Source organism: Macaca fascicularis, chromosome 15 (genome assembly GCF_037993035.2).
Source record: "Macaca fascicularis isolate 582-1 chromosome 15, T2T-MFA8v1.1".
Classification (NCBI taxonomy): domain Eukaryota; kingdom Metazoa; phylum Chordata; class Mammalia; order Primates; family Cercopithecidae; genus Macaca; species Macaca fascicularis.
The window spans coordinates 64,828,617-64,842,659 of record NC_088389.1 but is presented as its reverse complement, the minus strand read 5'-3'; the positions used below and the strand labels follow the sequence as shown (position 1 = coordinate 64,842,659).

The following is a 14,043-nucleotide window of genomic DNA, read 5'->3' as shown; positions in this document are numbered from 1 at the left end:
AAGGCCTTCCCATGGGGAAAGGTACATTCCCACCAAAATACATTTTCACACCTCTTTAAGCCCCACAGGTGGGTCAGTGTTTTTGTGGAAGACCCTGAACAACCCTTCAGCCTAACATTTTGCATGGTGGTCTATGCTAGTCTTCTGACAACAAGGCAAGTATCTGCTCCCAGATCCCTTAAACATCTCTTAGGTAGCTTCTAGGGAATTAGGAGATGATTTTTGGGCAGTGGGGTGAACCATACCCAAATAAAATGAGGCCAGAGGAGCTTGAATCATTGGCTCATGAGAAAAGAAATGAAGAAATGGAACTATGTTCAGAGTATTCACTCTGTTGGTGGGTACCTATAGCTGGGATCTGGATGCCTGCCCACCTCACCCTCAGCAATGGTGATGGCTTTGTCATTCTGACTTCTCCAGATCCCTCTTCCAAATCACACTCACCTGGTCTTCCCTCTACCTTCTTGCTGGCTCCTTCTTATTTCTTTTTGTGGCTCATTTCCCTCCATCGACCTCTTTACATGCTGATGGTCTTTAGGGCTCAGTTCTGGGTCCTCTTCTCTCTTCACTCCACGATCTCTCCCTTGGCCATCTCACCCCCTCCCATGGCCTTAATGCTGACAACCCCCCACAAATATCCATCTCCAGCAGAGGCCTCTCCCCAAATCCCAGACGCTCAGACCCACTGGTTTCCAGCCATCTCAACTGCCGGTTGTCCTCCAAGGATACCACTGAACAGGTCTGCAGCAGATGTCTAGGGAGCCACAGATCCCTTGCCCATACTATTAATACTTCTCACTCTCAAATTCTGCAGTTATTCGCCTAAGAGCCTTCTTTTGCTTTGCCTGCTGGGACATCAAGTCAAAAGTGCTGGAGAATCAAAGCGCCTCCCTCCCACCCCAGGTGAATCTCTCAACCACTGATGGGCAGGAGCTAGTACATACACATCCCAGCTCCCTTACCCTCAAGCAGGGCAACTCAGGTGCATGTTCTGCATCTGCACCTTCAGTGGTTAATGTCAGTCGCCAAGAGGCAATGTCTGGATAACTTACTCTTTATTGACTAACTTAACTTCCTTTTTATGTGTTACCTTCCCATTCCTTTATGGTATTTCCCTCACCTGCCAAATAAACTACTTGCATAAGAATTCTCATCTTGGGATCTGATTCTAGGGAAACCCAAACTAAGACACTGTTCAAACAGCACACATTATCTCTTCCTTCTGTTTTCTTCCTGTTGCAGTCATGAATCCCTCCAGCTGTCTTGACTCCTCTCACCCTCTACTCTCCTGTCCTTCCCACCTCCAATCCATCACCAATTCCTGGAGGTCCAACTGCCCCTTCTCAGCTTCCCCAGCTCCATGCCCTGGTTCCAGGTCCTCATCCTCTCTCCTGCATCCAGTAACAGCCTCCTTCATACCTTGGTTTTTCTCCATCCAACCTGCCTCCCTCCACTCAGAGTGATCTTTTAGGAACATGACCCAGAAATTGTCACTGCCCAGCTTCCAGGATCATGATCTGCCCCCCTGTCCCTTCCTTCAGCTCTCTCTTCACATAGACACCAGCCCAAGTGGCCTTTATGTGCCCTCCCAGCTGCTAAGGCCTACAGTCACACCCAGCTCTCTGCCAGAAATGATGTTTCAATGCGTCTTCTAAATCACTATTCGCTTCCCAAGTCTCCATTCGTTTCCCACTCCAGGATGCCTTCCTCCTTCCCTGGGGCCTCCTGGAGCGCCTTGCCTATATCTGTATAACTACATATCCCAATTCCCTCCCTGAGGCCCTCTGACCAGCCCTTGTGGGAGCAGACACAGTGAGGCTCCTCTAGCTCAGATCCGTGACCTGAGGGTCTCTCCCCACTCATGTCCCAGGTAAGCCATGCCTTACCTGCTCTCTGCCCACATTGTCAGAGGGAAGAGGGTTTTAGGATACCTAAGACCTCCACGGGGGTGGGATCATGGGCAAACTGTCTAGGGGTCTGGACTCAGTGGGCAAGACTGGACTAAGAGGCCAGAAGAGTGGGCCAGGACAGAATCAGAGGGCAAGGGTCAAGCTGCAGCTCTCCCCTCTCCGTCTCCCCCTAACAGGAAGGGGACTTGATCTGGGCTAGGAGTCTGGGTCTCAAGGAAGGAGGGAGGCTGAATGAGGGGTGGGGGCAACACTTACAGCCCACATGCAGCAGGACTTGGTGGCGCAGGTGCCAGGAGTCACGGTGGAAGCAGGCGTACAGGCCACTGTGGCCCAGTTCCAGGCCACGGAGCACCAGCTGAGAGCCGTTGAGCAGGTCAGGGGCCAGGTCTGTCCCATTTACCCGCCACGTCACTGCTGCATCCCAGTTTGCTGTCCCACATGGCAGTGTCACGTCGGAGCCCAGGCGCTCGTACTGCACATGGGGTGCCTCTGTGGGGGGCGGGGACAGAGGCCAAAAGTCACAGGTCAAGGCCTGCCCAGCACTCCCAGGTGAATGTGCTCAGACAAGAGCCTGTGAGGATGTATGACTGAGGACGAGAGGCTCAGTGTCTGACTGTGTGAGTGTCTTGGGGAGATGGAGAGTGTTCAAGTGTGCAAGTGTGTGGGTATATGAGTGTCTCCAAATGTATGCGTGTGCATGTACAGGGGCTAGGTGTATGACTGGGCAATCTTCTGTGTGTGTGTGTTTGCATGTGACAGAGTTTGCATAATGCTGAGAGGGGTCAGTTCTCAGAGAAAACCCAGTTCCTCTCCAGTGCCTGGGTTTTTTAAAGTTTCCTGACCCCCATGACCCTGATCTCTTGCCACCCACAGGCTCAGCCCAGTCACTGACGTCCATTACCCAGGCAAGCTGGCACTGAGGGGCCCCACTCCTGGACTCCATTTTCTGTCTCCCTATCTATTTCTCTTCCCCACCCCATCTTTGTCTCTTTCTGTCCTGTCTCTATCCCCACCTCCCCCATCTCTCTTCCTGTCTCTCTCCTTTTCCTCCGTCTGCCCAGCCTGCCATCCCACAACAACCTGCCCCTCAGCCATCCAGGGCTCAGGTGGCAGCAGGAGAAGGGAGAATGGGCAGCAGGGAACCCTAGGGAACTCCTAGCAGATGTCAAGTTCACAAGGCAGGAACTACTTAGGGCAGGTTGGGGTCTTGAGGGGTGCGGTGCTGCTGGGATGAAGCGAGCACTCTGACCATTCATCTCCTGCCCCCAGGAGCAGCCTGTCAGAGCCAAAATCAAACCCCAGCCCTGGCTTCAGCAACCCAGGCGTGATGAACGGAGCCCAGGAGACTGGAAATGGAAGGGTGGAGGCGAGCACCTGTCGACAGGCAGTGCGAAGTGAGGGAAGCGAGCAGGGCAGAGAGGCAGATTTAAGATGCAGGCACATAGAGACAGGGAGATGGGAATCTCAAGACACCCCCTTCTCATTCTACCCTGAGCCTGAGGGACAGACATTTTCCAGGTCTTGGCCAGATCTGTGGAGTGAAGGTGGGAGAGGAGAAGGGAAGGGGGAGGGGGTAGCAGTTTGGTGGGGGCTGCGGGATCCCTTGTTAACACTCGCTTACATCTCCCCTCCAGAGAGTCACCCTGCTGAGCTGGGGAATTTTCAGAGGCAATTCCTGTTAACGAGCCAATTAAGTTGGGCCAGTGGCCTCTTAATTAGACTTGTTAACACCACCAAGACTGCAGGGATGTAGGGATCCCCCTTGGACCCACTGGCCACCCCCTCCCCCCATTGCAGCCCCCTCCTCAGCACTGCTTTTCTCTGCGCTGGAACATCTGTCCTGGTTTGCTGCCTCTGTTGTCCTCGCTGTGCCAGGGTCTCTCTGTGACTCTGGGTCTCTCTCCCTCGCTGCCTGTCTCTATCCTGCCCCTCTCTGAGCCTCTCTGTCCCTGTCAGAGGAGAAGGAAGCAGAAAACCCAGCCAGCCCTGACCACTCGTCTGTGGAGCCTGGGACCAGCCGAACAGAGGATGAACGGGCGGAAGGGCGGTGGCTAGGGGCCTTGGAGGCCACAGCTGTGAGGCTGGACCAGACACTAAACAGGGGCCTCCCCCTGACCAGAGGCCCAGTGTCCAAGACTCCGGCCACCAAGCCCCCCCAACAGTCCACCAGCTCCAGTCACTGAGCCCCCCTCCAGCCTCCCTTCCAAAAACCTAGAGCTTCCAGGAAACATGCCAAGCCCCTCTCTCTGCACCCCCTAGCAGAGACTTTGCATCCAGCTGCCTGAGGAGGAGGCTGAAAACTGACCTTTGGGAAGGAGGTGTGGCCATCATGGTCCCAGCAGCAACACATCAACACTGACCAGGCAGTTCAATGCTAACATGGACCCAGTGTGGCCCTTAATCCTGGGGAGCAGGTACAGTCACCACACAAGGACACAGCGACCCAACATCACATTATACAATGGCTATGGGATAACACCTCCCCACCATACCTCGTCTGCTCCACAAAAAAAGTAGAAACACAACCTGACAGTAATGACAAACCGATGATGTAAGGGCAGGGCAGGATGAAAAAATGACAACACAATGGCAGAAGACAACGATAGGCCACAATGGAGAGGTGGAGGGGCAATAGGACATAACAAGCACACAGTGTCACAACCACTACAATAACACAACAATGGCAATACACACAGCCATGCAACTGCTCCAAAGATGGCAGTGATTTAATCTTTTGTCTCTGGACAGCTCTGCTCCCGCCCCGTGGGTGCCCCTACTGATGTGCTGTCCATTTCAGAAATTAAATCAAGCAGCAGGGGGAGGATGGGGTTCTTGGCCCTGACGCGGTGACAAATGCTCCAAAGGAATCAGCTGTGAAAAGGTTGTTAGAAGCCAGGATGAGAGACAGAGACAGGATGAGGTCATGGACATGGAGAACACAGAGGGACAGAGCTGACGGCTCCCTCACACCTGCACACACAGCCTCACAGGGGGACCACATGCCAGAAACAGTCCCCCCAGGCATCCTAAAGCAACCTCACTTTGCCACATACACAGGAACAAGGGCAGTCACCCCTAAAGAAGAAGGACATGCAGGACAGTCATCCACAAGGCCACAGTCACAAGTTCACAGTCACACAGGGACACTGTCTCACTTCAGGGATGGTGACACCTGATACGAGATCACACGTACACATACAAGAAGGGCACCATCACCTGGAGGCACAGCAGTTCCCCCCGGGGACACAGGGAGACAGTTTAATACAAACACACGAAGAGAGATAGAGAGATACAATTACATGTGGAGTACAGTCTCAAACGCAAGGATACAGCCCACAAAGGGCATGCAGACAGGCAATGTGACACAGACAGACAGTGTCACACGTGAGGAACAGCCCACAAGAATACAGCCACACAGAGAAATGCACTCAAACAGGGACACGCTCTCACCCTCACAAGAACACAATCTCACACTCTCAGACAGGTGGCCTTATGTCCAGGACCATGGGGGCACAAGGTAGAGACCACTGGCAGGCCCTAGAGATGCCCAGTCAATGCCCCTGGGGGTGGCCAGGATCTCTCTGGGTCTCACTGTTGATCTCATAAAGAAGAGGCCATAGAAGCCTCGACTCACTACTCACAGCCTTGAGGGTGGCAGAGCCCAGCCACCAGGGTCTGCTCCATGCCTAGTTCCTGGAGAGGCCTTCACCCTCTCTGCTTTTACCCAACCCGACTGACACAGAGTATGAGGTGGGAATCATGCAGGCAGGGAGCTTAGGGAGCCTTGTTCGAGGTGAGTTTTGAGTTCAGACCCTCAGCTGATGTTGCTGTTTAAGGTGCTGCCTCAAGTGCAGTAGAAGGGCAGGAGGTCACGTTAAGAGGGCCCCTGTTTCTCCCCGCAGGGACACGGTTCCTTGTCCTGTGGGCTGTGGGCAGGCCTTGCCCCTCACTGGAGAAATAGGTAGAGGGAGGGCAGGGAGGTTGCCAATGGCTGAGCCCTGAGCTCTCCCCCGTGTGGCCATCCCAGCTGACTAACCTGTCCCTTCCTTAGTGCACTAGCTCTCTCCTGCATGTTACCCTGTCCCCTCATCTTGTTCTCAGTCAGTCCACCTTCTCTGTCCCTATCCTCCCTCTGGGATGAAGCTGAGGGTAGAAGGTAACCTGCAGTCTTGCCCACTGTCTCCAATCAGTGCCTCCAACTGCACCCCCACAAATCTCTGAGAGATCCCCTTTCACCCAGATACAATACACAGGTCCTGCCCCAGCCTCCCCTACCAATTCCCATCCCACCTGCCTGTACCCTATGCCACCCTAGTAAGAAGACAGATCACCTCAAGCCAGAGACACTGTCAGCATTCGACCACCCAGGTGTGACTGTGGAGGACTGTGCATATCAGTGTCACATGACTCCATGTCCCTCTGGGTGGTCATGTGTGACAATGCCAGTGTGTGACTCTTGAGTGCTGTCAGGATGCAGCTATGCCAGTGAGGGTTCATGTCCAGCTCTGAGACGGGGGTCAGCAGGCGGCTCCCGTGAGCACTCACCCTGTGGACTGTGTCTCTGGGTGTAGACAACTGCAGCGGCAGCAGCAAGCACAGCACAGCAGGCCCACGGGACAGGAGCAGTCATCTGTTGGGAGAAACCAGGGTGGGGGAGGAGACAGCATCAGCCCAGGCAGGACTGTCCTGGGGAGCCCCTCCTGTTCTTAGGCAAGACTGGGAAATCCCAGCCCTAGGGCAAGGGCATCTTGACCCCAAAATGCCCTTCTTAATAGGGCTCAAGATCTTCTTTCAGGCAATAGAAAGCAACATTATTGGCATCTGTAGGCAAAGGTTTGCTAAGATGGTAGAAGGCAACCTATGGTGGTTTGCTGTTCGATAAGACTGCTGGCTACACAGCGTTGTCAACCGCAAATGAGTTATAGGATATTGGTAATGCCAGGGCCATTTTTCTAAAAAAAATAAATAAATAACTTTACTGGTGAGGTTAGCTAATTTGCTATAAACATCATAAACTGAAAGGGTAATGTTTTAATTTAATTGGAGGTCTATACTTCTCCAGATTGCTTTGAATGGAAGCCCCCTGTTGTGTTCCTGGGGAGATAGCCTGAAACCTGGATGCTCCAGAGCCGCTCAGATCCGTCATCTGTCCCCAACACCCCTGCGGCGAGCCTTGCCACTGGGCCCTGGGAAGCTCAGAGCAGTCGAGTCAGGGTAGCGGGACATGACCCAGGTCAGATGTGACTTTTCCGTAATTGTACACCAATGCTCAAGAGAAAATGAAAGATTTTAATATGTAAGTCCTTGTCAGGGACCCTGGCCCACCCTTGACCCCAGCCATGTGCCCCTAGGAGCCTGGGAACCCCAGCCCAGTAGGTGTGCATCAGTGTCCACATGCACCCATGCAAGTACACAGGATGCACTCAGGACATGGCCCCAGAAGCCAGATGGATCTAGTGCCCCCCAACCTGATGTCCTGCTTCCTGAGATGAGTCCAACTATTCTCTTCCCCTCCCCCAGCACACATCTACACTTGATGGCAGGGAAATAATTATTTCCTGCAGAATGGGCCACAAATGTAACAACCGCCCCCCGCCCCACCTTCAGTCGAGGAGAGAGAACTATCAACCACACAGAAGCAAAGATCCAGAGAAACACTGAGGGATGCTACCAGACACTCAACCAGGGCCACCCTCTGATTCCAGCCAGCCACACAGCAAAGATGCTGGCCAGGGACACTGCCCCAAACCACCAGACAGGACCCCAAAGAAACAGCTCCACACATAGTGGAAGATACACCAGAGACTGTTAGAAGGACCATCAGACAAAGCCAAAGAGACAGGTAGATGAAACCAGATAGCCAGCCAAAGAGGTGGTCAGAGAACAATGACTCAATCAAAGGACCCGCCAGAAACACTGGAAAGGACTCAGCTAGACCCAGGCAAACACAGTGCCGAAGGACAGGCAAGGAGCATAGGCAGTGAAGCTGTCGGCGACAAAGCCAGAGAGCTAAGACACTGTCAGAAACAGTGCCAGAGAAACCGTCTGACACACAAGCAGAGAAATACCAGAGAAACTGATAGACACAAACAGGCATACACCCAGAAAAACAGCTCAAGAAAAGAGCCAGAGCCACAGCCAGATGCTCAGTCAGGAAGTATCCACACCACTCCAAACACTGCCAGAGACACTGTCAGACACACAGTCAGACACACTGCCAGGGACACCGTTAGAAAGATGGCCAGAGAAACAGCCAGACACACAGCCAGAGAAACTGACAGAGACGCAGTGCCAGATACACCCCAAGAAAGTGCCAGAGACTCAGCTCCAGACGGTGTAGACATAGCATAGCAGAGACAAATGTGGGTATCAGCCTGAAGCAGCTGTGGAGAGTTTGGAGAGCAACAGACTTCCTGGGGCTTCCTGTGGGAGAGGGCTCCTGCCTGCCTTTTGCTACCCTTGACCTTCTCCAGGGAAGTCCCCTCCTCTGAGCCTGCTTTTCCTTTCCTCCCTGTCACAGCCACAGGTGCCCTGACTGCCCCTCCCTGGCACAGCAAATCTTTCTGTGTCCCAAGTGGCCCCAGCTACTCTCTGCACATCAGTGACTCCTGGAGCCTTAGCTACCATCTGGCCTGGCTCCTTCTGACCCTCAGCCCCTCCGCACTCTTCAGCTACTCCTCAGGCCTAGGAGGTTAAGACAATGGCCAAAGTTACAGTCAGCAAGCGGTGGAGCCAGGAAAAGAACCCAGGACTGCCTGAATTCAGAGGTGGTGTGAGAGAGAGAAAAAGAGACCAGCAGCCAGAGGCCTACCTGGTTCCCTGACCTCAGCCCTGGCCAGTCGCCCTCAGACCTTCCCCCACTGCCTCTGCCATCTGTCCATGTCTTTCTCCTCACAGCCAGGAAGATCCTCCGCCTTGGTCCCAGGCCCACTGCCCACCACATGGGAGCAGGAACCAGGGCATGGGCAGGCAGAAGAGCAGGCAGAGCGGCTGAGGTTAGATCCAAGGATGGGAGTGTTCAGTGAGAGGAGGAACGGATGGCCTCTACTCCCAGCTCCCTCCTGGTCCACACAAGCACACACTCCCACGTGCATGCGTGCACACGCACACACACTCACACACACACACTCAGGCCCCCGCAGGGGGAGGGGTGGCTTCTTCATCAAAGTCGCCTCCATCAGCCCGATGAGTTACTGTAAGGGCCGGGCCCTGGGCCAACAGGGCTGCAGCCACGGGAGACGGGCGCTGCTGAGAGTGAGTGCTGCAGAGTGGGGGTGGGGTGCCAAGACAGACACTGCAGGGTTGGGGGCACCCAGAAAAGGGAGAGACTCAGGGAGGGGAAACAAGAGGCAGGGAGAGAGAAGGAGCTCTGAGTGGAGACCCAGAGGGACAAGGAGAGGCTGAGATAGGAGAGACGCAGGGGGAAAGATGGGGCACATAGGAGATGGGCAGAGACTCAAGGGCAGAGCGACAGATCCAGAGAGAAGGGAGGAGACCCCTGGGAGGGGTCTCTGCCCACCCTAGAGCATCTCCGTGGCCTGCCCAGCTCCTCTAGCACAAAGGAGGATGGGATGGTGGTCAATGTTATGTGAGGCAAGAGCAGGGCCCTCCTGGAGGCTGGAAGGATTCTTTCTCGGGATCCAGGACCCCAGCCCCTAGGGGACAAGGGTGAAACCCCATCCATGCCCCTGCCCTGCAGATCCAGAAAGCCCCAGGCCAGTGTCACTTCCCCCTTTCCTCAGACTCCCAACTGGGCCCACTGCCCAGGTCGGAGGTTGAGGCCAGAGGCATCCAGGACACACCTCCATCCTGCCTTGGCTCATTCCAGGCCACTCATCCCAGGGTAAAGAGCATCTTTCCTGAGAATTTTCCAAGTCCACACCCTATGGCTCTGGGATAGATCTGCAGGATGAATCCCATAGAGCCCCAGATAAGGGCTATGCAAACTGGCCCAGGCTTCCTATCAGCCCCTTGAAGAGGTCAGCCCCAGAATGAGGAGGGAACAGAGGGGGTACCCCGTAAGCAAGAAAGGAGCCCAGCGCCCAGAAGCCCCTGAATCCCTTGTCAGCACAAGGGTCCCTGCACCTATCCCAGCAAAGAACCCCAGTGTCATCATTACTCCCACACAGGTAACACATTAAGAGTCAAATTCTGGGGTCCCAACTTACTGCCATTGTCCTGCTGTGGCATAAAGACACCATTACACAATGATAACAACGCCCATTGAAAATGACACAGTTGTACCATTGACAATGACACACAGGGATGTTGACAGTCACCACAATGACAATAATGCAGTGAGTGACAGTCACATACATTGACACCAACACACAGGGCAATGATACCAGTTGACAATGACACAGTCACAGTGACAGTAGCCTCAGAATCAAAGATGCAATGAGACTCCGTCACATAGAGTAACACTGACGGTGACATCAACACAGTGACACAGCGATGTTGATGGACTCAGTAACAGTCTCACAGAATGATACTAGTCCACAGTAATACTGGCACCCCTGGAGTCTGACAGCCGCCATCAGTAACACTGACAGACACTATGACAGGCTCCAGGTCAGGAACCTCTATTACCCAGTTTAAGAATCTGGCTTAGGACCCAAGACCCAAGAACCGTCTTGCCAGTCCCAGCAATGTTCCAGTTGCCCTGTGCCCCTCCCCTCACCCCATGCCTAGCTCAGGGTAGAACCTGGGGAAAGGAGGTGAGTTTTGGAAAGCCTCTATTTATCCCTGCAGAATCACAGACAGCAGTTTAGATTGTAGAAGGCCAACCCTGGGGAAGTCCTGCCACCATCAGGTCAGGGTGGGGGATAATGAGCACCACTAACTGCGTTTCAGCTATAATTGTGTGTGCGTGTTGATCTGTAATAGTGTGTTATGAACTTCAGGGTTTGGGTTGCTGTGGGCATGCTGAGGGTCAGGTAGGCTCAGTCTTGCCTGGACAATGAACGATCAGGGAGGCCTCAAAACAAGTGACCTCAAAGCAAGGTTATTGTTCCATCTCTGAGGCAGGGAATTGAAATCCAGAGAAGGTCACCAGATGGACTCCCTCCATTGCCAGGGATCAGGGTGGGTTCAGAACATCCATCTGATAAGGGCATCTGGCCCAGCAAAGAGCGGAGGGGACTCCCCACAGCTTCCAGTCCCCTGACTCCCATAGCCCAGACTCCAGAATCCCACAGTGAGGGGAAAAGGCACCTTTTATCCTGGGGCCTCATCTCCTTCACCTCTCCCCACAGCAGCCTAGAGGACCTATCTCAGGAATGAGGCAAGAACACAGGACACAGCATGGACTCACTGATTCAAACGCCTGGGGACTCTAGAAGCCTCAGACCTGCAGAGGAATTACGTTGGAGCGGAGAAAGAGAGATACATAGACTTGGAGAAGGAAATGAGAGACAGAGCGGGGGCAAAGACAGGGACAAGGACATGGTGGGCAGGGAGGAACAGTACTGGCTGAGGGAGAGCCTGGAAGAGACAGTCAGGGCAGGCGGGAAGCTCCAGGATGGGGAGGAGGGGCTGAGGCTGGGAGGCCCCCAGATCCCACCAGGCCTAGGCAGCCTGGACAGCGTGGGCGGTGGGGGCGGGGGCAGAGGCCTGAGCGGCCCAGAGGCTTGGGGGGTGGGGGGACCAGGCCGAGGAGGGAGGCCTGGCCCCTGGCAGCTGGCCCAGCAAGCCCCCAGCCAGGGAGGGGCGGGCCTAGGTCAGGGGCCAGCTTGTGGGCTGGGGCTAGCTGGCCATGGGCGGGCAGGCTCCCACTCCCTATGGTGTTTCTCCCTCCTGTCTCTGAATCTCTGGTCTCTAGCCCCTTCTCTTTTCCCTCCTCTCTGAATCCAGACCTGCCTCTCCTCTCAGCTCTCTCAGAGACCCCACCCCAAGTGGCATAGGGCTCCAAGCTGTGCCTGGGTTCAGGATTCAAGATTTACCTCCTCCTGGGCTACCATGTCCCCACCCACACCAGGGGCAAGCCTCAGTCCTCAGGGGAAAGGACCCTACCCAAGCTTAGGCCCCGTCCTCCTCCTTAGAAGGGGGCAGGATAAGCCAAGCACCAGTAGGAGGGGGCCAGGAGGGAGGCAGGGGGAGCGGTCTCCCAGCTCTCAACGCTGGCTGAGGCTGTGGAAAAGGAGGCGGCCCAATTGAGTGAGTTGGGGGGGTGGGTATCCGCACCTGCTGTTGTGACCTCCACAGCCGGAGATGGAGGCCTGGGGGGGACAAGATTCCGATGGATTTTGGCAGTGGCCTGGACTCTGAGTGCTCAAAACCCCCACTCCCAGCCTTTTGCACCATAGGGACCCTGAGATCAGCATGTGCGTGCCCTGCCGCACGTGTGTGCGGGCGTGTTGTTGGGGGAGCCTGGGGCCCTCCCATGATGGGCCTGGCTGGGCAGATGGGAAGGCATCCTGGGGAGATGGGAATCTGTCACCAGCCTGTGCCCACATGTGAAGGCCCACTTGGAGCCCTGCGTGCTGCCTGGTGACCTGGGCATGGGCTCGTATATGCACATACATGCAGGCCTGTGCTTAAGTAGCCCTTTAGATGCAGAAGGCCTGGGCTTTTACCCTCAGAAGTCATCTGGCCCAGCCCCCTTCCTCTTGAATGGAGAAGAGGAAGGGGCAGATAAGTTCATATCCTCCCTTTGGATACATAGGCTCTGGAGAGCTTCACAGAACCTGAGGCACTGGTGCCAAATCCCCCAGCCCCCAACCCCAGTCCAGTCTCTTCTGGATTCCACAAGAATCAGGAGGCCCCCTCCACCCAGGAAAGGCACACACTCCAGTCAGGTTAAGTCTGTGGGGAGCAGAGTGCTGCTCTTCTTGGAGGGACAGAATGCTGCAGCATGTTAGACAGCTGGAAGAACTCCATGAAAGGCAGGGGATGGGCAGAGCAATAGGGTTGACTAAGACTTCCCTTAGCAGGGGGGATGGGGTAGGGAAAGGCCCGAAGTGGATGCCAGGGACAGGAAGGAGGCTGCAAGGCAGGGCCCCCCATGGAGACAAGGATGGATAGAATGGCTTTCCAGAGTTGGAGACTGGGACAAAGACCTATTTGCCTCAGCATCTCCTACCACACCCACCCCTGGACCCATCACTGCTATAGTACAGACACACCCTTGAATCCATACACAGAGGTCCAGGCATGCAAACTCACACACACACACACACACACACACACACACACACACATACACACACACACACACACACTGGGGGGTGGGGGCAGCAGTGCATGTGATGCATTGGCTTGTAACAAAAAAAACCTGAAGCTAGTCATTCTGACAGAGCCAGAGTTGGGTGGGGGGAAAAGAAGCTTCGAATGTCTTCTGTGTTCTGTTCTCTCTGCCCCCTAACATGCACGTGCACCATGCACGCTACTTCTGAGGAGCCTTCTGGTCTGCTGGGCAAGACCAAGCCATCCTTCCTCCCCTTTCCTCCCCTCCTCACAGTGAGGAAGCCAGAGCAATCTGTTCCTGATGGGTAAACACAGGCGTGAGTACGCGCACACACATGCTCACACACACACCAGCCACTCAGGCCACACAGCGCCCAGTGCTCACTTCATCCTAAGATAGAGCACACACTTGGGTTCTCATTACACCCGGCAGAGCTCTCAAAGCCCCTGCCTCCTCAGACACACAGGACCAGAGCTTCACGGACACACTCAGGCAGCCTTTTGCAGACACTGGCATTCAGAGCCTACCATCGTGGCCACACATCAGGGCCTCCCACATGGATACCCACTCCCACAGCCCCGTACATGCTGGTGTGCGTGCACACACACATTACAGTCACACTCACACACACAGACTCCCTCACACAGCCATGGTCTCACATATGGATACCATCACACACTCCAAACAGTCAACCTTCCACACAGACACCATTGTACACCTCCAGAAGCTCAGGGCCCCCAGTCGCCCTTGGCCCCTCACGCCCCGACACCAGCAATGGGAAACACCCACATACACACCCTGAACAGCCACACTGTGCCAGGACCTCAGGCTGCCTAGTTGTGCCTGAGGGGAGGGAGAGAAAGCCTAGGGTGGCCTAGGGCAGGAAAGAAAAGGAAAGGAAATACTTTGTTGGTCCCTAAATAGACGATTATTCCCCAGGCAGCTCCT

At 54.8% G+C, this 14,043-nt stretch overlaps 1 protein-coding gene across 27 annotated transcripts in view; it reads right to left on the bottom strand.

Moving 5' to 3' along the window:
• CNTFR (ciliary neurotrophic factor receptor) overlaps positions 1-14,043 on the bottom strand; it is a 38,656-nt gene that overhangs the window by 10,895 nt on the left and 13,718 nt on the right. For all 27 annotated transcript variants that reach the window (XM_074017283.1, XM_074017280.1, XM_074017284.1 and 24 more), the window contains 2 exons: positions 6,456-6,540; positions 2,166-2,399 (listed from right to left, as the gene is read on the bottom strand). In XM_074017283.1, coding sequence (XP_073873384.1) covers positions 2,166-2,399; positions 6,456-6,540 — 319 coding nt within the window. The remainder of the gene's footprint in view (positions 1-2,165; positions 2,400-6,455; positions 6,541-14,043) is intronic.